This window comes from Chrysemys picta, chromosome 13, assembly GCF_011386835.1.
Source record: "Chrysemys picta bellii isolate R12L10 chromosome 13, ASM1138683v2, whole genome shotgun sequence".
Taxonomy (NCBI): domain Eukaryota; kingdom Metazoa; phylum Chordata; order Testudines; family Emydidae; genus Chrysemys; species Chrysemys picta.
Genome location: NC_088803.1, coordinates 45,687,932 through 45,710,804, shown reverse-complemented (window position 1 = coordinate 45,710,804; position 22,873 = coordinate 45,687,932). Strand labels below are relative to the sequence as shown.

The following is a 22,873-nucleotide window of genomic DNA, read 5'->3' as shown; positions in this document are numbered from 1 at the left end:
CTCTATGATTTATTATGGGCTTAGACTTTACAATTTGAGTAACTCCAGAATTCCTTGTTTGGTCCCTTAGAATATATAGCTTTGAAGAGATCCATTTTTGTAATGAGATTGCTAGGGCCCTGTGGGTAAGAAATTGCCAAGAGACCCTGCCTCATTCAGCCCAGATTCCATGAGCTGTACCTCCTCCAGCTCCTGCCATCACTTGCTGCTTTTGTGCCCCTCTTGCCCCCACCATCACCCTGCTTGTAAGGAGACAATTTGATCCCATCGGTGTAACGCTGGCAGCTCTGACAGGGCCGGCTCCAGCTTTTTTGCCGCTCCAAGCGGTGAAGGGGGAAAAAGGGGAGGGGGACCCCGATTGAGCTGCCGCGGAAATGCCGCCGAAGATGAAGAGAGTGAATGAAGGACCCGCCGCTGAATTGCCACCGCAGACCCGGACGTGCCACCCCAACAACAGACTCCCCTGCCTTTCTATTGGCCGCCCCAGACACCTGCTTTCTTCGCTGGTGCCTGGAGCCGGCCCTGAGCTCTGAGCAAACGGGCATGTTCACTCCTTCAAAGTTGCTTTGTGACCAAGAAAATTGTGGGCCTGATCATCCTCTGATCTGTACCAGCCAAGTCCATTGGCTTCAGTGGAGTCACTTCAGATTTCTCCTAGCAAAGCCTGAAGAAGGGAATTCTCTCTAGCTCTAATGGATTTCAGAAATAGGGACTCACTAGTCGCTATCACTTTAAAATGAATTTCTAAATGAAAAGACCCTTTATGCTGTCAATATTCTAACACGGAGATAACAGGTTCTGTTGGATTTCCATCCGCAGCTGCCTGTGTCAGCAGCTTTGCAGAAGCCTGAATACACTCTAGTTTCTACACTGAAAGCCGCTTCTCTGTGTTGTTTTTTCCTAGGTACAGTGTGCGTGCTGGTGCCTCATACTGCACTCGCCGCTCCTTTGTTGTGTAAAAATGTGTCATGTGTTCTCTGGAACATTTGTTGGTACAGCATCCGCAAATCACTTTTCATTCTCTCCCATGTCTCTTCTAAATGCAATTCAATTAAATAGACTGATGGTGTTTGTATTAATCTAAACAGCGTTCTTGGCAAGCTGACAGGCTGAACTGGAAAGAGTTGTTGTGTTCTTTTCATGAGAGCCGTGATCGCAGCAGGGGTTTCTTGGACCAAATGTAGCAGGAAACTTTTTTTTTTTTTTAATCTCATCTCTGGTAATGAAGAGAAACTGTCCAGGGCAGGCAATACACAATACAGGACATGGTATGTGTCCTCATACCGCCTGCAAAACTCATGGGGGGAGATTTTTAAAGGCACCAATGGCAGCTAAGCACCTAACTCCCAATATTATTTATAAAGTGGTAGCATCTAGGAGCCCTAGTCAAGACCCCAGTGCACTAGGTGCTGTACAAACACAGAACAAAAAGATTATTCCCCAGAGCTTACTATCTAAGCACGTTTATAATTCATTGACTTTCACTGGGAGTTTGGCACCTGACTGCATATATGCCTTTGACACTCTCTCCTGTTTTGTTTGCACTAAGAATCCCCACCCTGGAATAGCGTGACAGGGTAAACGAGCTTGCAAACAAGACATATTTTGTGGAGGTATTTTCACAGGGATTTTCCTTTATATGCTGCCACAACGTTGCGATTAACTAACCTCTTTAAAAAGAAAACCAAAATGCCCTGGCCCAGATCGTATACATTTCAGCAGTGTCCCAATAAGTCATATTCACGCTCGAAGTAATAGCAGTCAAGTCAGCAGAGGTGCAGCAGTGGTTGATTTATACCCCGCTGTCCATGTGTTTAATATTTCTAATTTGCAGATAGCTTTCCATAGCATGGAGCTTTGTTCTGACATTTTTATTCTTTGCAATAGAGGCATTAAAGAAAAATAGGGTAAAGAGACATCCTACCAATCTTGGTCCAACAGGGACCTTTCGAGCTATCTCTAAGGTACCTGTCCTGGGGTTGGGGCACTGGACTGGGTTCAGTTCCCCACTCAGCCAGGGATTTCCTATCTGACCTTGAGCAAAGTCACCGGGCCTTAGGAAAATGGGGGAAATTGCACTGCCCTACCTCACTGGGGTGATGTGAGACTAAAATCCATTACTAAGTGTGAGGCGCTCCAAGACTGTGGTCACAAGGGCCATAGAAGTGACCTAGACAGCTATCCAAATGCCACCCAATTCCTCTCCCCAGCACATCCCATTCACCAGGGCTGTGCAGCAGCGAGGTCTGTGAGTGTTTGTAGCTCCTGCTCCAAGGCCTGGCTCAAGCCTTCTCCCTGGTGCTTGCTGTTGTAGCAGCTTCTCCACTCTCCTCACGTGGGCTGGGTCCTGGGTTCTTCATTTTTCTGACTCCCGGCGCCTCCACCCAAGTCTTGGGTCCGGGACACAAGGGGTGCTGGGATACTGCACAATGCTGCTACCGGGCAAGGAGTATAAAATCCAGTGCACAAGAAACACCAAAGTACATTAACACAAACCCCAGCAAAAGAATGACACACCCAAAATAACAGTGTAACAAAGGGGCCTTTATTTGGAGCAGGAACATAGATTCTGGAGAAGAAAAGGGTCAGGGTTAACAGGTACTGAGCATCAATGCATTCCCTAGCTCCCAACCCCACAACTCTTCCCAGCCCCTCCCTGTCCCATCTGGAAGGTGCCAGGCAGATGGGACACTGGAGACAAATGCCACAGCGCTGTGAACAGCTTAAACAAAAAGGGTTCATTTACTGTGTCTCCGGGTGGAGCAGGGTCCTCTTCTGGTTTCCTGGTCTGGCATCCTATGAAGGTCTTGTCTGGCTCTTGGTAGCCAGTGCTGGGTTGGTTCCCTGCCACTCTGACACTGGTCTCTGCTAGGCTGGAGCTGCCTGACCCATGCAACCGGATCCCACAGCAATGCAAAGATGTCCCCTTTGCACACGGGGTCTGGGGGAGTCAAACAGAGATTCCTTGAGCTGCTCTGCTTCTCACAGCTCCCAAACTCAGAACTGAAACTTAACAATCTCTTTGTCTCTGAGCCAGGCTGGCTTATAGTGGGCCCAGCAAACAGCTTGTCTGGAGCCCCCATGCAGAAGCCTGCCTGTTGGCCTCAGCCAGAGTTTCTAGTCCATTCTGTTCCCATCGCTGATGCTGAGTTTGCTAGAAGATGGTGTCAGAGGGCTCTGGTACCCATGACACTTGTAACCCCTTTGCTAGGACCCTGTAGAGGCTCAGTCTGGCACTCCACAAGCTGGCAATAGGGTTGCCACCTGTCCAGGTTTTACCAGGATTGTTCCGTTTATGAGGTAGCTGTCCTGGGGAATCTGTGAGGGGGCTCAGTACACACTGCCAGCTGTCCAGTTTTAGGGGCTCAGGATCATCATGGAGATCCTGGGTTTTTGTACCTGAGAGGTGGCAACCCTAGTTGGCAAAGTCCAGGTGGGGGTTACATGAATATCAGTCATCTTCCCTCAGCAGCAAAGTAGCCTCAGGGCTGTGTCCCCCCACCACCACCACCGCCGCCGCCGCCCCAGATACATACACCCACACACACACACTGGATCTATTGGCTTATCAGTTCCACATGACAGAACAAGGAGTAATGGTCTCAAGTTGCAGTGGGGAAGGTTTAGGTTGGATATTAGGAAAAACTTTTTCACTAGGAGGGTGGTAAAGCACTGGGATGGGCTACCTAGGGAGGTGGTGGAATCTCCTTCCTTAGAGGTTTTTAAGGTCAGGCTTGACGAAGCCCTGGCGGGGATGATTTAGTTGGGGATTTGTCCTGCTTGAGCAGGGGGTTGGACTAGATGACCTCCTGAGGTCCCTTCCAACCCTGATATTCTAAGATTCTATGATCCTAGCCCTGTGCAAGGAATCCCCATGGAGACCTTTGCTATGCTGTGAAGCAGGGATGGACCCCCTGGGCTGGCTCCTTGAATCCTGCTTACCCAGCAGCAATCCTGCCGTGTCCAGTGCCTTCCACAGCTGCAGGATTTCCCCCCTCCCCTCCCAATATTTAATTCATACCGAGTTGGGAGAGAATCAGGTACTTGTTTAATACCATCCCTCTCCTACAGTTTAGCGTGTAAATCCTTTCCAGTCCCCAGCTTTATTCCCTTTCTTGCCTCCTCCAGTGTTTAGAAATGTGAGGGACGCCAAGCCAGGCATGTGCAAACCTCCCCACGCAGCTCAGTGTCTCAATCCTGACCCGCAGCAAACCTGCTAATCCAGCTCTTAGCTTTTCGGAAGCAGAGGCTGCCAGTTACAGTGAACTGCGGCAAATTGCAAACTAGTGGGAAAACTGAGGCGAGGAGGAGATCACCAAGCTCATTTTCACTCAGAGCCTAACTGGGATTTGAACCCTAGTCCTGAAGGGATGTTCGTTTAATTGCATTTTTCCCATTTGTTCGCTCATGTGTGGAGCCTTAGTTTACGCATGCAGCAGATTTTGACTTGGCAACGTCCAGACTAACTTAGAGCATATTTGCATTGTGCTGAGCTTCAGTGTTGCACCATCATGTGGCTACTTAATGCTGTGAACTGCAAATTTAAACACACAATGAAGGGGAAAAAACACCCTCTACTTGAATTTTTATCTGTTGCACCTTTGTACCAGCAATTATGGTATTGTGCTAAGCATCATTTATTTTCTCTGTTGCTCTGTGGTATTTCTATAGTGCCAGTCACTGGGATTTACACGGCATATTGACACGTGCAAATCCCACATGTGGACATTTGTATGCTCCAGGGCAATTGCAAGCGTAAGTCCCCCTTTTCCACCCACCAAGACCACCCAGAGGATTCAGGGGGCCTGGGGCAAAGGGGAGCAGACATACAAAAAGGTGCCACCCGCTGTGGCGCTTGTACTCACCGGGCGGTGCTCCGAGTCTTCAGCCGCGGGTCCTTCACTCGCTCCGCGGCACTGAAGGACCCGCCGCTGAAGTGCCACCGAAGTCCCGGAGCGAGGTGAAGGACCTGCCACCGAAGTGCCGCCAAAGACCCGGAGCGCCGCCTGGTGAGTACAAGCGCCGCAGCAGGTGGCGCCTCTAGCGAGGAAAGGGATTCTCGGCCAGGGCTTGCAGGGCCCAGGGCCTGGGACAAATTGCCCCACTTGCCTCCCCCCCACACTTTGCTTGTTCTCCCGTAACCACTGCACTTTTGAAAGTCATAAAAAATTTCTTAAAGTACCAAATGGAATTAAATCCACTAACCGGAGCACATCTGTCTCAAAGGAAAATAGAGGGAGACATTTTTATCTGTCATTCTAACTTACCACTTAACAGAAATATACTAACAAGTGGAGTTGTCACCCAGGGCCTCCCAAGCTGAAAGCAGGAGCCTCTGCTGAAAAATGCAAAAGCCAAAAAGATTTTTGTATAAAGGACAAACTCTAACCCAAGCACACAGCACAAACACCCAATAAAACATAATGGGCTTCTCATTTAACTGTGAGGCTAATTAATCACTGGAACAATTTACCAAGGGTGAATTCTCCATCACTGGCAATTTTTAGACCAAGATTGGATGTTTTTCTAAAAGATCCGTTCTAATTCAAATAGGAATTATTTCAGGGAAGTCCTTATGGCTTGTGGTATCCAGGAGGTCAGACTAGATGATCACAATGGTCCCTTCTGGCCTTGGATTCTATGAATTAGTCCATTTTTTCAAATGATGCCAGTGAGAGGAGAGACTGTGTCCTAACAAAACCAAATCTCCCCTCGCCGCCAGGCAACCTCCCTACCCAAAAAGAGATTCTTTATAAAGAGGTTTGTTTTGAAACTGAGCAACAGTGAATATTCTTCTTTTGCTTCTGCTGCTTTGTCCAGTAGCCTCCATATTCAGTTTACTGATGCCATCTTCTGGTTAGTTAGTTGACTGCCTTATGTAGCAAAAGCCTCAGTCAGAAGCTTTAGTATTTATCAGTGCCGTTAAAGAGTTTTCTAATCACAACCCAAAAATAGTTTTCCTTCCTTATTTTTAAGAATGTTGATCAAATGAAATATTAGAAAAATATTAGTAAGGTAATCATATTCCGCATTTATGAATAATCATTATATTTTACAAAAACAGTTATGAAGGTATGATTCCAACATTTTTTCCCATTGTTGACCATTAAGATATGGTGCCAATTTTATAATATTTACAATATATCTTATTGGTGGCATTCTCTCTGATCTGGCACCAGATTATCCCAAATCACTGGACGTTCTACCCCTTGAGAGAAGGTGAGCAAGAACAAACCATATATAATAGATGTCAGGTTGCTTAATGAGCTACTGGAAACCACTCAGATACTACAGGATGAGGGTGGTATAAGAGCCTATACAGAACAGTGTCATTCTTTATGTGCTGCTGGGAATTTTCAGTGTGTCACAGAGTTGGGGGACTCTGTGCATCTGAGTTGTGAGATGAGATGTGAAACTGAGACCCTGACTACTTGTGGTCATTAAAGATCTGATGGGATTTTTTTTTTGTATTCACCCTAGTGTCCTGGCCAAATCCTGCGTCAGGTAAATACATCCCGCCTATCAAAATCTCCCCCAACAGTTTCAGTTGGATATACTGAACGTCATTTCCTGACCTAAATGTATGTGTAGTGTGCTGAAATAAAGGGTTGATATTATTACCATTATTGGTCTGAGTGGCTAGCCAAAAATTCAGGGTCCAGTAGGTTGTTCCAAGTGGAAGTAGAAATTGATGGAGTTTGGTATTTTCTTTGATGCAGCTTTGTTTATTTACAAAGAAGGTACAAAGTCCTGTGTCTCTGAGCACTGAGGGACTCAAATGACAGGAAACAGCTTCTTTTGCTCAGAGCACCAAGAGCACTCGTTCCAGCCTGCACCTCTGACCTAAAAACCTCTTTCCAGTTGTCTTCCAGAGTCAGCTACCGGGCTTTCAGCGGCTCCTTCAGGCTGTCTGTCTCACTCAGCCTGTTCCTGTCTGATCTAAGTTTCTGTGTGATCTCTCTACACACACACATGCGCGCACACACACACACACACTCACACTCACTCCCCTATCCAAAAGAATACTCAGCCAAAAAACTCCTGAGTGGATTCACACACATCTTTTGTCTTTGGTAGGGCTTGTGTTTACAGTGATGTTAATTGAAGGGTGAGTTTGCACCTACCGATCTCACTTGGGTTTTAACTCAACTCATCACAATAATATCCACCCAGCGCATAATGATATGTTGCAAGCCAGAAGTGGCTGCACTTCTGTAGGGGTGAGATGATCCTTCTATAGCATGTCAAACATATGAACAGAGCTACAGCAAGAATGGTGCCACATGAACATGAGAGGATAGTGCAGAGTCCTGCTGAGGCCACCGAGAATTAAGCAATAAGCTATAACAAGGTGGGTGATATGTGATCGGGGTATTTTTGTCAAGTGCCTGCAGCACCCTGAGAAATGCCCCAGTACCCGAGTACAGGACAGGGAGGAGCGGGTGGCTGCTAGGGTACGTTTAAGTAACAACAACAGGCGTTTTGGAGCATTGATAACAGCTTACTTTGGAACAAGAAGGACGTGCCCCCATATCACTGTGATCAAGGTCAGTGGGCAAAGGTTCAATAAACAGAGTCAGCATAGGGAAGTCCCACAGCAGGTCGGGGGTAGGGAGTCCTATCCCATCCCATCCGGGCTGCAACCTCATGGCTTAATTAATCTCTGCTGCCCCCTTTTGTGGGAGGAGGGATCCCTGATGCAGGGTGGGATGAAACATTTCTCCAGCTGGTAGTAAGACCAAGGCACAGTGACCAAGCTATTGTCTGTGTGGCAAGTTCCCAGCTGTGCATTCTCTGTGAGTTGGTTCCTGGCTGTCGTACTAGGAAGGCCCCTCCAGCCAATCAGGGAACAAGCCTCCAGAGCCTAGTCGGAGGGTCATTTTGAACTGTGGACACTAGCGACTGTCAGCTCGTACATCCTCAGCCAGGCATTTCCAGCTTCGGTCAGACACTAATGATTTTCCAAATGCATCAAGTAAAGGGGAAGAAAAAGATCAGACGGAAAATGCACAGAGAAGTGATGTTACGCCAGTGACTCGTATGTGGGCTGCACTCCCTTATTTGCCAGCTTTGCAATCAGAATGCAATTGCAGGCTAAGCTGGGAAGCCACATTTTTAATAACTTTCTCATTATTGTCAATTTTCAGCCCCAGCACACATGCAAAAAAGAAGAAGAAAAATCCCTTTCCAGTTCCTTTAAAGGTGCTAAATGGCTTTTGCACTGAGTTGTGAAAATTTGCCACTAGCACAATCGCGGCAAAGTCTGTTTGCTTCTCACTATCAGAAAAACCTTGGAGAAATCCACACAGGCCTAGGTGTGTTTTTTATACCACCCCTAATTCAACACTCTGTTGTTAAGTGTTTAATTATTAAGACAGTGAAATATGACAACAGCTAAGATGTTAATTGAGGGAACTAATTACAGCCACCACACACCTGGTCACCCTCAGCTTAAAAACCCTCCTGTCGTCATCATCTAGTTGTCCTTTGAATGACTCCTGATGTAGTAACCTCTTAATTCCGACAAACGTCTCCTTCAGACGGGAGCAGTTGACTCTAAGTTGATGTAGGAAAATCTTCCTCCTCCTACGACAGCAGCTTAACGGTCCTGAGAGATCCCCTGTGTGTGCCACGACACAGAAAGGCAAGGTAGTGGGAGAACAGTGGGCAGGAAGAGCTTTTCCCTTAGACGCTCTGAGGAGTCTTATTATTGCCTCGCAGCCCAATGTGGAACATGTGGAACTCACATCAGCACATTGTCGGTCTTTGTCCCCCTGTAGCAGCAAGGCCATATAAGAGGCTTATGGATCAGATGCTGCTCCTGGCTATTAGGCATAGGCCCTGATTCAGCAAGGTGCTTAAGCATGTACTTTTAGGGTTACCATATCTATTAAATAAAAAAAGAGGACCCTCCACGGGCCCTGGCCCCGCCCTAACTCCGCCCCCTCCTCCCTCCCACTCCCAGCCACGCGGAAAGGGCTGCCCGAGCGCTACCGGCTTCACGGTTTGCCGGGCAGCCCCCAGACCCTGCGCCCCCGGCCGGCGCTTCCCCAGCGCAGCTGGAACCCGGGAGGGGAAGTGCCCAGCCGGGGGCGCAGGGTCTGGAGGCTGCCCGGCAAACCGTGAAGCCGGTAGAGCTTGGGCTTCGGGCAGCCCCCTTGCCTCCGGACCCTGCGTCCCCGGCCGGGCACTTCCCCTCCTGGGCTCCGGCGGCGCAGGGTCTGGAGGCATGAGGGCTGCCCAAAGCCCGTAGCGCTCGGCTCTTAAACAGAGCCGAAGAGTCTGGGAGGAGCAGAGCCGCCGCGGCTGGAGGCTCTGCTCCTCCCCTGACTCTTCGGCTCTGTTTAAGAGCCGAGCTGCCCCAGCGCTACCGGCTTCGGGCAGCCCCCATGCCTCTGGACCCTGCGCCGCCGGAGCCCGGGAGGGGAAGTGCCCGGCCGGCGGCTGGGGTCCGGAGGCAAGGGGGCTGCCTGAAGCCCATAGCCCTCGGGCAGCTCGGCTCTTAAACAGAGCCAAAGAGTCAGGGGAGGAGCAGAGCCGCCATTTTCCCGGACATGTTCGACTTTTTGGCAATTCCCCCCGGACGGGGGTTTGAGTGCCGAAAAGCCGGACATGTCCGGGAAAAAGAGGACGTATGGTAACCCTATGTACTTTAAACACATCAACAGTCCTATTGCTTTAAACACGTGAGCCATTTAATTGAAGTTAAGTGTTTGTTTAAATGCTTTGCTGAGCTGGGGTTTTAGGCCTTTGCGTTTGGCAGCAGAGGCTCCTGCTTTCAGTTTGAGAGGCCCTGGGTGACAACTCCACTGGGGGGGGTCATCATTCAACAAAACACCACAGGAGTTGTTGGGGGATGAAATTTACAATTGCCTTTGATTCCGTGAACAGCAGTGACTATAACTGACTGGCTCTGACGACTAAGTGCTGTGAGTGGCCAGCTCCCTGCACACAGGGTCCTGCTTCTACAACAATTAGCAGGAACATTTTCTGAAGAGTCTGAAGTCACTTTTGAAAATGGGGCTTAGCTTCCAAAGTCCAGACCCTCAACGGTACTTAGCAGCTGAACTCCATTGATTTTAGTGGGAGTTAGGCACCTAAACGCCTCTGAGGATCTGGGCCCCAGGGGCTTTTCACAATTTTATTCTAGATCCCTCCAGCTTTAAAATGTATCCTCATAAGAACTGGAATCCAGAACCTTGGTGCAGTTTGATAGCTCCAGTTTATAAACAAGGGTGTAGATCAAACCAACTGCAGCCTCCTCTCTATTGTCTGATTTGAGGGAAGAGTATGGACCTGAGGTGGTTAATTTCCCCAGGCCTGATTGCATGTCACTTTACTTTTCAGTGAGATTTTATAAATGAGGCAAAAACAAAGACACAGATGAAGACTGCAACAATAAACGCTTGTGCGGCTGCGACTTCCACAGATTTAAGCCCAGCAGGGACCAGGAGTAATGGCGATTCACAGGCATCTTGATCAAACCTCTTACTGGGAGCAGGTAATTGAAATGCTGTAGTCCATCACTAGCACTTACGAAATTATGACCCCCGAAGGCGCTGAGTTTAAAGCAGGTCTTGAGCAACCCAGAGACCCCACATTCCCTCAGACACTGGGCACGGAGGAAGAAGTGAAGTGTATGCTGAACAATCAGTGCTTTGGTCCCGGTCCTGCAGGCCAGAATTAGGAGGAATACAGCATCAGACCCCATTTCTCTTCCACTTCCTCTAGTTCAGTAGCACGTGCCACTTGCTCTGGGGTGGCACTACCTGTCACTCTGCCTCACACCAGGAAATGGCCTAATGGTTAGAGTGCCTGCTTGGGACAGCTGGGCTCAACTTTCTGCTCTACCAGAGTCCCTGTGCAGTCTTCGCAGCTTCTTATTTCCAGGGGTCACTTTGCTCACCTTGGCCTACATTCCTGTATACAAATTTGAGTTGCCTGAACACACAGAAGTTCTGGGTACTAGTTCTCATTGCTACCATATTGCAGTTATTCCCTTCTGAGCCCTCTAGTTCATTATCATCTGCTTAGCTCTCTGAAGCAACTGTTCTTGTTAGTGTTTCTCAGTCTAAACCTTCTGCGAGGGACCCTTTGGTGATTATTTTGCTGCATTGGGCACCAGACTGGGAGTTAAACATGCAAAATATGCACCCAAGTGTGTGAGCATTTGATGTACCTAACACTTAATGGAGCAGTTCTGGTTCTGTTGAATGGGGCCGCGGTACACATGCACACTAGTCAGCTCGTTGCAATACATTCAAAGGAGTCTGAAAACAAGTCCAGCCAGCTTGTTTCTGTTTAGAGGTGCAATAAAAATCCTGTCTTTGGGCTTTTACAGATGTGATTTTTGTGTATGTAAATGGCTGGGCCAAAAAATATTTCAGGCACAGTTAAAGGAGACCTGCTGAAAATGGAGCCCTGACTTTTAATGGAGAATTAGAAAGCGGGGGCTTAAACTTTAGACCTAGGGGTGGACTTCAGTGTTTGCTTTTTTTTAAAAAACAAAGAAAGAATGGCCTTTGATTGGAAGCTTGAAAATAAAAAAACAGGAAATCACACCCAGAGCTTGGGAGACTGGTGATCCAGTATCATCATTACAGGCAGCATGATTGCAGCTGATGGTGCTAACGGTGTCACAGGGACTGCCTGGGATCTTTCCAATAGAGCTACATGTATTGGGGGGGCAAGCGACACAAGAAAATGTGCTGCTTCCAGATGCCCATAAACATGCCTGTCTCTAGATTCTTACTCTGTCTCCCATGATTAAGAGCCATTTTTTTACTGGCTTCCTGCAGTCATGTCTGCAAAAGCGTGATGGATGCAAATGTGTAATTTGGGTGAGATATGCCCTGATTTATGCCTCTTTCTCACTAGTTATTAATCATCATGTTGCTTTAAAGCCTCCAAATAATCCTTTTTGATTGTAGTAATCGAGTGGAGAGGACAGACCTCATCAGCTTGGGCTCCCCTGCTGCCAAACTGTGCTAAAAAGCCACTCATGCCTTGAACAGATGTTGCTAGTTTTTAGACTAGTGGGAGATTAATGGAATAATTTAGCCTCCCTTTGGAGAGCAAATGCCAGCTCAGTCAAAATCCACACACTGACTGATAAGGGAGGGAGTGTTGTCCAAAGGTTAGAGCAGCTAACTGGGAATCCCACTTCTTGGGTTCTCTCTTTAGCTTTGCCATTGTCTCTCTGTGGGTGTTTGGGCAAGACACTTCACCTGTCTGTGCTTCAGTATCTGGGATGACGGTGCTCATTTGCTTTCCCTGAAATGTTGGGAGGTGTTTGTAATGTGATTTGAGATCCTTAAATGAAAACTTGGATGTCACTAGTGAGAGGCAGACAGCCACTTGGAAAATCACTGACAGACATTCAAATAAATTAAGCATTGATTTATGCAATTAAATTGCACATGTAACTACCACAATTATGTGCACAAATCAGGGAACAGTGTGGCCAGCAGCATGCATTTAGGTGCGAAATGATCCAGTTTGTGATCAGAAATGGATGATAGCAGGCTAGGAATACATTTTGCACATGTAACTGCACAAAACTGACAGGAAGGACGGTCTTGTGGTCAGGTACCTGGGTGAGAGATCTGGGCTCAATTCTCCACTCTGCCACAGACTCCACGTGTGGCCTTGGGCAAGCCGTTCACTCTTGTGCCTCAGCTCCCTGCTTGTAGCCTGGGGATAACAGCACTGCCTTACCTCACTGGAGTGTTGCATAGATAAGTACATTAAAGATTGTGAGGTGCGTGGACACTACAGTAATTAAGCCCATGTAAGTACCTTAGACAGATAAAAAGTCTGGTCCTAAGAGGCAGCAGTAGAGGCAAGGCACCTGCTCTAATCACTGTGAAAAGGGAAAGAAAGATCTTGTACTTAAAACCCAGGACTGAGGGTCAAAGGAGCCAAGTTCCATTCCTGGTGTTGACACAGGCGTCTTCTGTGTCCTTGACCAAGGAAAGATCTGTGTTTTGCCTTAGTTTCCATTCTCTGTAATAGGGGTGTTACTTCCATAGCTCACGGAGTTGTTGGAAGGTTAAATTGATTTAGCGTGTGTAAAGGGCTTTGAGGTCCTTGGATGGAGGCACTGTAACAGCGGCTGGTATTATTTTATAGAGTAGGTAAAGGTTGGCCTAGGACATGTGATTGTGAATGCCTGTAATGGTGGGTCCCTGCCATTACACTTTCTCTTAGCTCAAAGACTGTGGGTTTGACCCCCACTCACGCCCATCAAGTCTGTGTATTATATCTGACCCACAGTATTCTACACACTCACAATACATGTGAATAGTGACCATCCAGGTGCCTTTCTTTATTGTGTGTGTGTGGGGGGGGTGTTTTTGTTTTACTTTTCCGCACCCTAAACAGAAAAAGACATCCCAACTCAAATCTCACTCCCATGGGTACAGTTTGTAATAAAACAGCCCTCATAGGTATTGATACTTTGCTGCAGGCTGGCTAAAGCACTGGGCTTGATCTAAAGGCTCCCAGCTGCAATGATTAGTTAAAGGCAATTGATCAGAGTAATGATTTATTGTGTTAGCAGATCCTGCCTCAGGCATTTAGAAAAACTTAGCTCCTTGCCAGTCAGCGAAAGTTCTTTGATCACACTGGATTGAAGGTTTCCAGTTTTGAATTATTGGGTTAATGGCATCTGAGCAAAGGGATTGATAGGTTGAGTAAATTCTGAAATGGGAGTGCGGGGTCTGAGATACTGGACTTCAGATCTACTTCTGATGGAGAATTTTGGTTTTCTCATGAAGAAAGAATACAACAGAGAAGTGAGGTTACGGCTGACCCCATCTTCTGCACGTTAATTCACTTGTTGCTGTGGCGTAGTGTTTGCAGATATCCTCCCTTTCCTCATTCATGAACATCAGTGTCATAACACCACTCCACTGTCATGTTAGAGTGTGTGGACACTGCACACTGTTCTACAATCTATATTGTCAGTGTACCCTGAGGAAATCTCCATGATCCTTTTCTTGCTTTCCCATCAGTATCAAGAGTTTTGTCAATGATGCATGAGAAAGCCTACTGCATTTCTTCTGCATCACAATTACCATGTAGTTTCTCTCTGTGGAAACAGGTGTTTTGGAGAAAGCGGACAGTCATGCCCACTGCTGCTATTCACGGTTCTTAGCATTAAGAAAACGGCAGCTTTAGCAAGTCACTTTTTACTAACAGTATTACATTCACAAAAGTGTAACAACATGGACAGCCACTAGGTGGCAGCATACCTGTGACATCACAATACAGTAGTGCACATTAATAGAGTCCTGCGTGGAGACAAAATTTGTATCTGCATCCAATCCACAGACAGGGTCTACGGATTTCCAGGGATATAAAGCAGATATCCACAGTTTTGCAGGGCTTGAGATATAAAATTTGGATCCGCATCCATCCACGATCTGCAATCATGGTCAGTGGATATAAAGCGGATATCCACAGATTTTCAGGGCTCTACACATTAATATGCTACAATTTGATACCATATGGCAGGGATGCTACAAACCTTTCAAATCATTTTTAGAAGATGCTGCAAAGGCATCGGATAAAATTAATTGTAATTGTAGTAGCAGTAGAAATACGTTGCCCCTTAGACAGTCATATACTTCAAGGCTAGAAGAGACCATTATGATCCTCTAAACTGACCTCCTGTATAGCACAGGCCACAAAATTTCACCAGTGGTTCCTGCATCTAATCAATCCCTTGTGATTGAACTAGAGTGTAGAGTTTTCGAAAGGCATTCACTCTTGAATTAAAAACTCCCACTAATGGAGAATTTACCACATCCCTGGCTACTAGGTCCAATGGTTAGTTACCTTCGCTGTTCAAAACAGGGTCTTATTTCCAGTCTGCCTTTTGCTAACTTTGACTTCCAGCCCTGAATCTTCTTTTGCCTTTGTCTGCCAGATTAAAAAGGTCCCTTTAGTGTCAGATAACTCCTGACTGCGATCAAGTTGTTGCTTATGCTCTCTTTAATAAGGTAACTAGTTCGTGCTCCTTTTGTTTCTCACTATAATGATGGGTTTTCCAGACAACAAATGACCTCACTGCATGCACCTCTGCAGCAAGAGAGTGTACAAACATCAACAAGAGGCCTGGGATTTATAGGGGTAACATACTACCATGACAAAGCTTGCATCATTAGTGTTTTATTTTTTAGCACTTAGTATTGCTGCTGACTGAAGCTGTGAATGAGACACTTAACACCACTGAACCATTATCTCTATGGCCCATAAGACTAGATAAAAAAGCTTAAATCAACACAGAAATGGGTGTGTGCAAAGGAGTCAGCCCTTATGTTCTGTGGCTGTTTCATTTAGTGATATGCTCACATTTGGTTGAAACTGAGTCTCTGCACAGCCACGGGGATGTGCTAGCATATGGCAGTTCATTTCAAGTCCAGTCCACTGTCACCTGGTGCTAAAACCTGATGGGAATTTGAGAACACATTTGTAAACAGAAGATGCCAGCCCCTGGCAAAATGGAAGTGAGATGTTGAGTCCCTATTGTGTGGCCCCTCTGCACCCCCTCTAGCAGGTGTGCGGGACAGTCGGGCCTAGAGTAAACAGCATAAAGACACAGGGCAATGTGAACAGGAACATAAAGGGTTGAGTCTTGCCCGGAAGTGTAACAAAGATGGACCTGGGTGGGTATCAAGCAGAAGAGAATTCCTCACGGGGGCACTTGTGAGAGGCGGTCAGGGGTCGCGCATGAGTAGGAGCATGGGTTTATTTTAGATATATAAAAAGCCCGATTCAGACAGTTAGGCTCTGATAGAGGCCTCTCTACAGGATGGGGGAGCAGGCAGATACCGGACACAGTGTTAGTATACAAAACTCTGAATACTTTTATTGGTTACAATATAAACCTCAATCACTCAACATTCACACCCCAAACATACTGCACCAGAGTCCGAAGATTAGAATGAAGTCCCGACGGCCAGTCGAGGTCCGCTCCAATCAATCATAAGGCATGGGGAGCCAGCTAGCACCTCTTCAAAATTAGGGCTCTGGATTGATGGCTGACTCCAAATTGCAGCTGTATCAGGCAACCATTTATAGTCCATTCCATCGCGTCATCAGTCCTTTGTTTCTGTTCGCTGGGCCTTTCACCCACAACTCCAAGAAAACAGTCCTGGGCATAATCCAAGGCATTTCATTTCCCCAAAATTTGTCCACAGCTGTAATGGATACATAGCCATGACAACACCACCGATGTTATTCCCCTTTCTGATGATTCTTTATCTTTCCCATGGACACAACAATTGTTTCGCACGAACAGTCCTTGACCGCTCGCAACCTTAAATCCTCGCTTCGGTTGCCAGCACGCAACCCACGTACTCATGTCAAGCACACTTCACTCACACTAGGCCTCAAATAGCCTATAACGTATTACAACATATTTATATATGTATACATATGTGTGACAACGTATGAGGTTATCTCCCAACAAGACTCCCCAAAGTATATGTACAAAATGCAACACACCAGCTAAGCTATTAACAAACTCACCAGTGTCAATTAAAATCCACTTCCAGACTCAGAAAGTCACCTGCCCCCAAAGAGTTACATGTTCCCCACCCAGACAGATCCTTGTTCAAGCAGCACAGATTAGAGCTCTGTTCCTCGTGTTCCCAACACACAGGCTATCCTACAGGAGCTGAAGGAGAATCCCTACCCCCCCACACACACCCCCGCCTGGCTGCTGGTATAGCCCCGTGAGTCTCCAGACTCTGGAGGCAACACATGTATGTATGTTCAAGTGGGTCTCCTGCACACTGGCCCGTCCATTACACTCTTACAACCTAGCATTTCACTGAATAGACATATTTGTACAGCAAACTTTGAGAGACCTTTCTTCCGCACCCTCAGATCATTTATGCACGTATCAAGATTCCATTTCACCAGCATGCATCTGCCCCAGCAAAGAGCTTAGCACGTCCCTGGAACAATGCAGCTAGAAAGTTACTCAGCATGCTCTGGGTGGGAACCTTGTGGGCACTTCCATCTATTTCCTTTGCTCTGCCAAAGCAAACCACCCCAGGTACTGAGCCACTGCTAGGACTTTGCTCCTCTAACCATACAGGGGAAACTTTTGGGGCCCACCTCCAGATTCTGCACGCTTGCTTTTGCAACAGGCCTGCACCCACAGAAGTGAACAGATGCCCATTTTGAATGTACAAAGACAGGCTTTGCCCACACAAAATGGGTGTGAGCCAGCATCTGTGGGCGGAAGACGAGCCAGCTACATACAGAAGAGCTGCCGCACAAATTCAGGACTAGCTGGAAACGTCATTCGCTGTCCTTGGAAACGTCATTCGCTGTCCTAATAATCAAAAACCTAGCATTTACCAGAACTTGTGCTTGCTTTGTGAGCTGAACTCCAAGCAGAGCTACTGTAAATATCATCAAGATGGTGGCTTTTCATCCATTTCTAAACCCTACACGGGCTTCAAACACCCTGGATTTTAAAACATCATCCTAGTTCTAGAGTACTCCAATCTCTAGCTCTCTGAGGGGTGAGCGCAGATATCTGCAGACCTCAAGAATGAGATAGGGCCCAAACAATTGGTGACCTGGTTTCCTCCGACATTCCAATTCGTGGGCTGCACTAGCCCTACCTAGCCGCTTCACCCAGAAGATGAAGCTACAATATTCAGTGCTGGCAACAATGACAGGCTGGCAATAGTGACAAGTCTTTCTGAATCTCATGGGGGCCGGGGGGGAAAAGGAGCCACTACCGCTGGCTGATAGAAATGATAGTCTTTGTCAGATTAGTTTGAGAGAGAGTCTGAAAAGAAACACAGCCAAAAGGAAACATTAAAGGAAAGCACTGAGCCCTTGATCAGAAAGGGGAGTCCCACTGACTGCAGGCGGCTAGGGATGCTTGATGCCTAGGACCTGACCAGACTGGACCTGCACTTCAGTCTCTTCAGCTCAGAAACGGCTGGAGTAACAGGAGCTCTCTGCTGACATCTAAGAGCCTGTCAAGCCAGGCAGAGAACCCAAAGGAGAGAGACCCAGCATAAAGTTTATAATACAAATCCAAACCACTGCCCAGCTCTGTTTATAGTGTATCACTCAGCCATACGTACAACTCTGGGGACCTTCCCTGTAGGAGAGAGCCACCAAAGGTCAGCAGATGTTTGTGCTTGGGTTGAGTCTCTTCCAAACCCGTTTGGGAAGGTCCCCACCATTCCATTGTTCCTATGAGAGTGGCTGTGACTGAAATCATTTCGACAGATTTCATCCAGAGCGGCAAACTTTGGTCCCAGGGTGTCCAAGAAATCCTTGGGCAGTTCATCGTCGAAAATGAGCACGGACCCGAAGGAGCTGCCTCTCTCTAGTTTTCCCTCCTCGGCATATGTGTGAGGTTGGTAAGTGATCATGTTCTCCTCCAGGTTGCTGAGGTGATAGAGCTTCTGAGGAAGGGAAAGAACAAATAAGAAAACAAAATTTCCCTGGAGACTCAACTCTCACATCCCTTTGGAAGCCCAGTGAGATTCATCGTAAGCAGCAGGTTAGCAAGAGTCCCAGGGTGATACTGTGAGAAATACTAGTCACTCCCACCCAACCAGCCAGCCCCTTTAAGACCCATCAGCTACGCCAAAGAGCGCCCGGGGAGCAGCGCTGCAATACAATAGCACAGGGAAGCTGTCAGAAGAAATACAAAAAGCATGAAAAATTACAAGTTCCCCAGCCAACACAGCATGGAAAGAGCAAGGAACCTGGCTTTACCCATGCACCTGCAATGGGAAGCACTGCAGCGCTGTAGCGAGGCGGTGGGATACCCCACAGCCCCGCTGAGGGCCGAACCACCCCTAATACCAACGTGGGCGGAGCCACCGGGTCCGGCACCTGCCCCTCAGAGGTCACGGCACCGACCCGGAAGTATAAAAGCCCGCCTGCAGAGCTCAGTGGAGCCCAGGCCGGCGGAGAGAGCAGACGTCTGTGGCCGAGCTCCCGCTTGGGAGACAGCTGCAGGCCACGACCGGCCTGCTGTCTTACCACGCCTGCCGAGCCTACCTCTCGCCCGGTACCCTGAGGAGGACTGGCCAAGCCTGCCCCGTGCCAGCTACCCCGAGGAGGAGCCGAGCCTACCTCTCGCCCGGTACCCTAAGGAGGACTGGCCAAGCCTGCCCCTTTCCTGCTACCCCGAGGAGCAGCCGAGCCTGCCCTTTGCTGCCTACCCAGAGGAACCGATGCTGGTGGAGAGCACCGAGGACACTAGAACGGCCCAGGTACCATACGAGGGGAAGTGTGGAAGTAGCCCGGGGGCAGCCGATCCCACTCTGGCTGTTGCACTGCCAGAGCCGATGTCAGTGTGTTGCAGCCAGGATCCCCACTGACAGCAGCGAGTCTCTGCAGCTGCTAGGGCCCCGGGCTGGGACGCAGTGGAGTGGGAGGGCCTGCTTCCCGACTCCCCCTTTTTCCCCTGGCTTAGAGAGGCTGGGACCTGTGGAACACTGACCCAGCCCCTGCCTAAAGGCCTGGGTTTCTGACTGACTATTTGTTTGCTGCCCTGCCCTGACCTAGGGCCTGGGCTGCTACAAACCCTCACCCAGCCCCTGCTTAATGGCCTGGGTTTCTGACTGACTATTTGTTTGCTGCCCCGCCCTGACCTAGGGCCTGGGCTGCTACAAACCCTCACCCAGCCCCTGCTTAATGGCCTGGGTTTCTGCCTAACTATTTGATTGCTGCCCCGCCCTGACCTAGGGCCTGGGCTGCTACAAACCCTCACCCAGCCCCTGCTTAATGGCCTGGGTTTCTGCCTAACTATTTGATTGCTGCCCCGCCCTGACCTAGGGCCTGGGCTGCTACAAACCCTCACCCAGCCCCTGCTTAATGGCCTGGGTTTCTGCCTAACTATTTGATTCCTGCCCCGCCCTGACCTAGGACCTGGGCTGCCATAGACATTGCCTCAGCCTCTGCTTAAGGGCCTGGGTTTCCGAGCTACTGACTCAGCCCCTGCTTGAGGGCCGGAGCTCCAGACTGCGTGATTACTGCCCTGCCCTGATTGAGGGCTCGGGGCTCTTTTCGGACCTATTGGGTCAGCCCCTGCTTACGGGCCTGAGTCCCCTAACCGTGTGTCTGCTGTCCCCAACTGCCGCCGGACCAGAACTGTCGGCGGACCAGAGCGAGGCGGTGGGATACCCCACAGCCCCGCTGAGGGCCGAACCCCGGCCGAGACTACTACACGCGCCCATTGCCTGTTCAGAAAGGAAAAGGTGCATATGTGACGGACACACAAATGTCCAGGTAACTTGAGGTGACCAGAATGGCACAGCAAGGAGTGCTGGAGACACGAAATCTTCAGCAAAGGCTCAAAGATCGTTGTAAGTGACCCCTCCTCACACTCCCCCAGCTTGTGAGCCTTGCTCTCAGCCAGGGGTTCGGATTCTGCTGCGAGTTAATGCCCGTTTTACGCACCCTAGCCCCTTTTCCCATTCCTGGAAGGTGTGTTTCTCCTATGAGCATCTGCAGCCAAACTGGAAAGTTCCCAGGGCAACCCATGTTCCACAGCCAGGACCCATTGACAATACTGAGGAGTTCAAAACCAGCCATTCCCTACCTGATTCAACATTTCACCCACTGTTTCTACAGTCGCAGGGAGGGGTCTTCTGTGGAGTGTCTCCATGCGTCTAGAATACTGGACCCCCTGAAAGAGAGACATAGCATTGGACCTCAGCAAGGCCAGAGCCCCTCCATCAAGATTTTACAAGCGTCATTCTGGTCTGAACAAATTCCTCAGCACTCACTAGATGTTATAGCTATTTCTCCTGTGCGTGTGTAACCCACACACTGGGTGTGGTGTTCTCTCCCATCTGGTGGCACCAAGACCACTTAGACAGAGAGGTAAAAATGAGTCTGCTCTACAGCCTTAGCTAACAGCCAGTTGGCTTTTAGCTCGTGGTAAAGGCTCATGCACTAAGCTCCAGAGGTCCCCGGTTCGATCCTGCCCACAGACAACTGGGGTCTGTCAACATTACATGTGTCTTGTCTATTTAGATTGCAAGCTCATCTGGGCAGGGACCATCTGCTACTCTGTGTTTGTACAGCGCCTAGCACGATGGGCCCCAGTCTTGGTTGGGCCTTTGGGATGACCATCATAAACATGGTGAATCATAATAATTCACTGCATTCAATTTAGTTAAAGACACCAAAGGGAGGACCTGATCCTGCCAATATTTACTCCCGCAAGTAGTCCTTACTCACAAAGGCCTAGTGTTTTAAGTGGGGCTTACCGACTCAGGGTTATGCTATGAAAATAAAGGTGTTAGGCTTTGCATTTTTTTCTAACCTGTCCCCAGACAGAGATAGTTTGTGGAGCCCATTACTGAGCATAACACAGTGAAAGGCATTCTACTTACGTGGGAACTGTGGTTGTCACTTAGAGGTCTGGACTGGACCATTGTACTGGCACCCTTTAAAAAATAAAAACAGGGAACTGTTGCATGATTCCAGGAAAGTTATTAGGGGTTAATAAAACCCACCACAGTTAACCTCTCATCCCTTCCCCCCATCATTCCTCCTCCCACCCTACCCCCCCACAAAATACTCTATGCTAGTTTGTAGAGTTTACTTACACATCGACCTTGGTCATAGTGTCCTCGACTGGATGTAAGGGAGGGAGATGGTGCCATTCCATTTACATACTACAATAGCAAACAACAATCTCACATCACTAAAATACCTGGCTGGATAGTTAAGAATCTTATCAGGGGAAATAGTTTTATTCTGACTGGAGACTAAGCTTGAGAAATGTCAGCCTCAGAAAATGATACGTGACTAAGCACAGTGCTTAGAATGGCAGTGCGATTTCAGGGTTATTATTTTCAAATAGGGCTGTCTTAAGTTATTCTTTTCACTGTGGTTCAGGTCATAGGCAGTGTGTTAGGCACATCTGTGACGTTGGCAGACCAGGTGCCAGCTCATGCCAAAGCCCCAGGTCAATTCACTTGTGTATTAGTATTGATCAAAGTAATTGTTAAATGTATAAGAATGTATCTGGTGTTTAAGCATCATGAAAATGGGATGTTACACGCATTTTTTTACTTATCTGTATCCTGTTATAATGTAATAGCAAACATTTACATTATAAATAACCCTTCAAAGAAGCCTTGTGAAATGCTAATGAAGGACTTCAACAGAAAAGTGCTAATTTCAAATCTAGTGGCCATAATATGTGATGACCGGAGGTCAATGACTCAAAATTCATTCTTCACTCACTGTCAGAGGAAGAGCCCAAATGGATAGAGACACTGTCAACTTGTTTTCTGTCAGGAGAAGCTATAAAAGATGGATTCAAGGAAAGATCCTTGATCTCTGGACTGTCTGGACTCTTACAGGGAAGTGTACCAGATACAAAGCAGAGGTCCCCAGAGACAATCTGGGTGGCAGCTTGTCTGGGTGGCAAAATAGGCTGGAGAATCTACGGGGACTGTCTGTGACTCCATGGTAAGACTGATATAGCAATCCAGGAGTTCACATTTGTTACTGATTTGGTGAAATCTAAATATAGCCCATACTACCAGCCTGGGGTGTCTGCCCTGTTTTCCAACAGTCTGCCCTGAGGTAGGCTCTCACAGTTGTGAGCCACTCCAGACCTTAGGGTGTTAAAAAGGGACCACTCCATTTACATGAATATATAAACAAACAAGTGGTTACCTCAGACATTTGTTTTCCTTTTCTAACTTGTGCATATGTAGAGAGTTGGCTTTCATAATCCAAAACATCAGGCATAACCTGCAGAGGGCAGAGATGAAGACGTGCATTCATTAAATGTACAGAACAAAGGACTATTAATCCTTATTGGCTCCTAACCAATATTTTGCAACCCCTGCCCTTC

General features: G+C 47.9%; 1 protein-coding gene and 1 long non-coding RNA gene across 3 annotated transcripts in view; one reads left to right on the top strand and one right to left on the bottom strand.

The window, feature by feature from the left end:
* LOC122174503 (uncharacterized) overlaps positions 1-22,873 on the top strand; it is a 162,529-nt gene that overhangs the window by 135,758 nt on the left and 3,898 nt on the right. The gene's annotated exons all lie outside the window — the stretch shown is intronic.
* CDH26 (cadherin 26) overlaps positions 15,849-22,873 on the bottom strand; it is a 32,183-nt gene continuing 25,158 nt past the window's right edge. For both annotated transcript variants that reach the window (XM_005302931.4, XM_065566110.1), the window contains 5 exons: positions 22,693-22,770; positions 21,612-21,680; positions 21,396-21,449; positions 20,597-20,683; positions 15,849-18,446 (listed from right to left, as the gene is read on the bottom strand). In XM_005302931.4, coding sequence (XP_005302988.3) covers positions 18,102-18,446; positions 20,597-20,683; positions 21,396-21,449; positions 21,612-21,680; positions 22,693-22,770 — 633 coding nt within the window. In that variant the 3' untranslated portion in view covers positions 15,849-18,101. The remainder of the gene's footprint in view (positions 18,447-20,596; positions 20,684-21,395; positions 21,450-21,611; positions 21,681-22,692; positions 22,771-22,873) is intronic.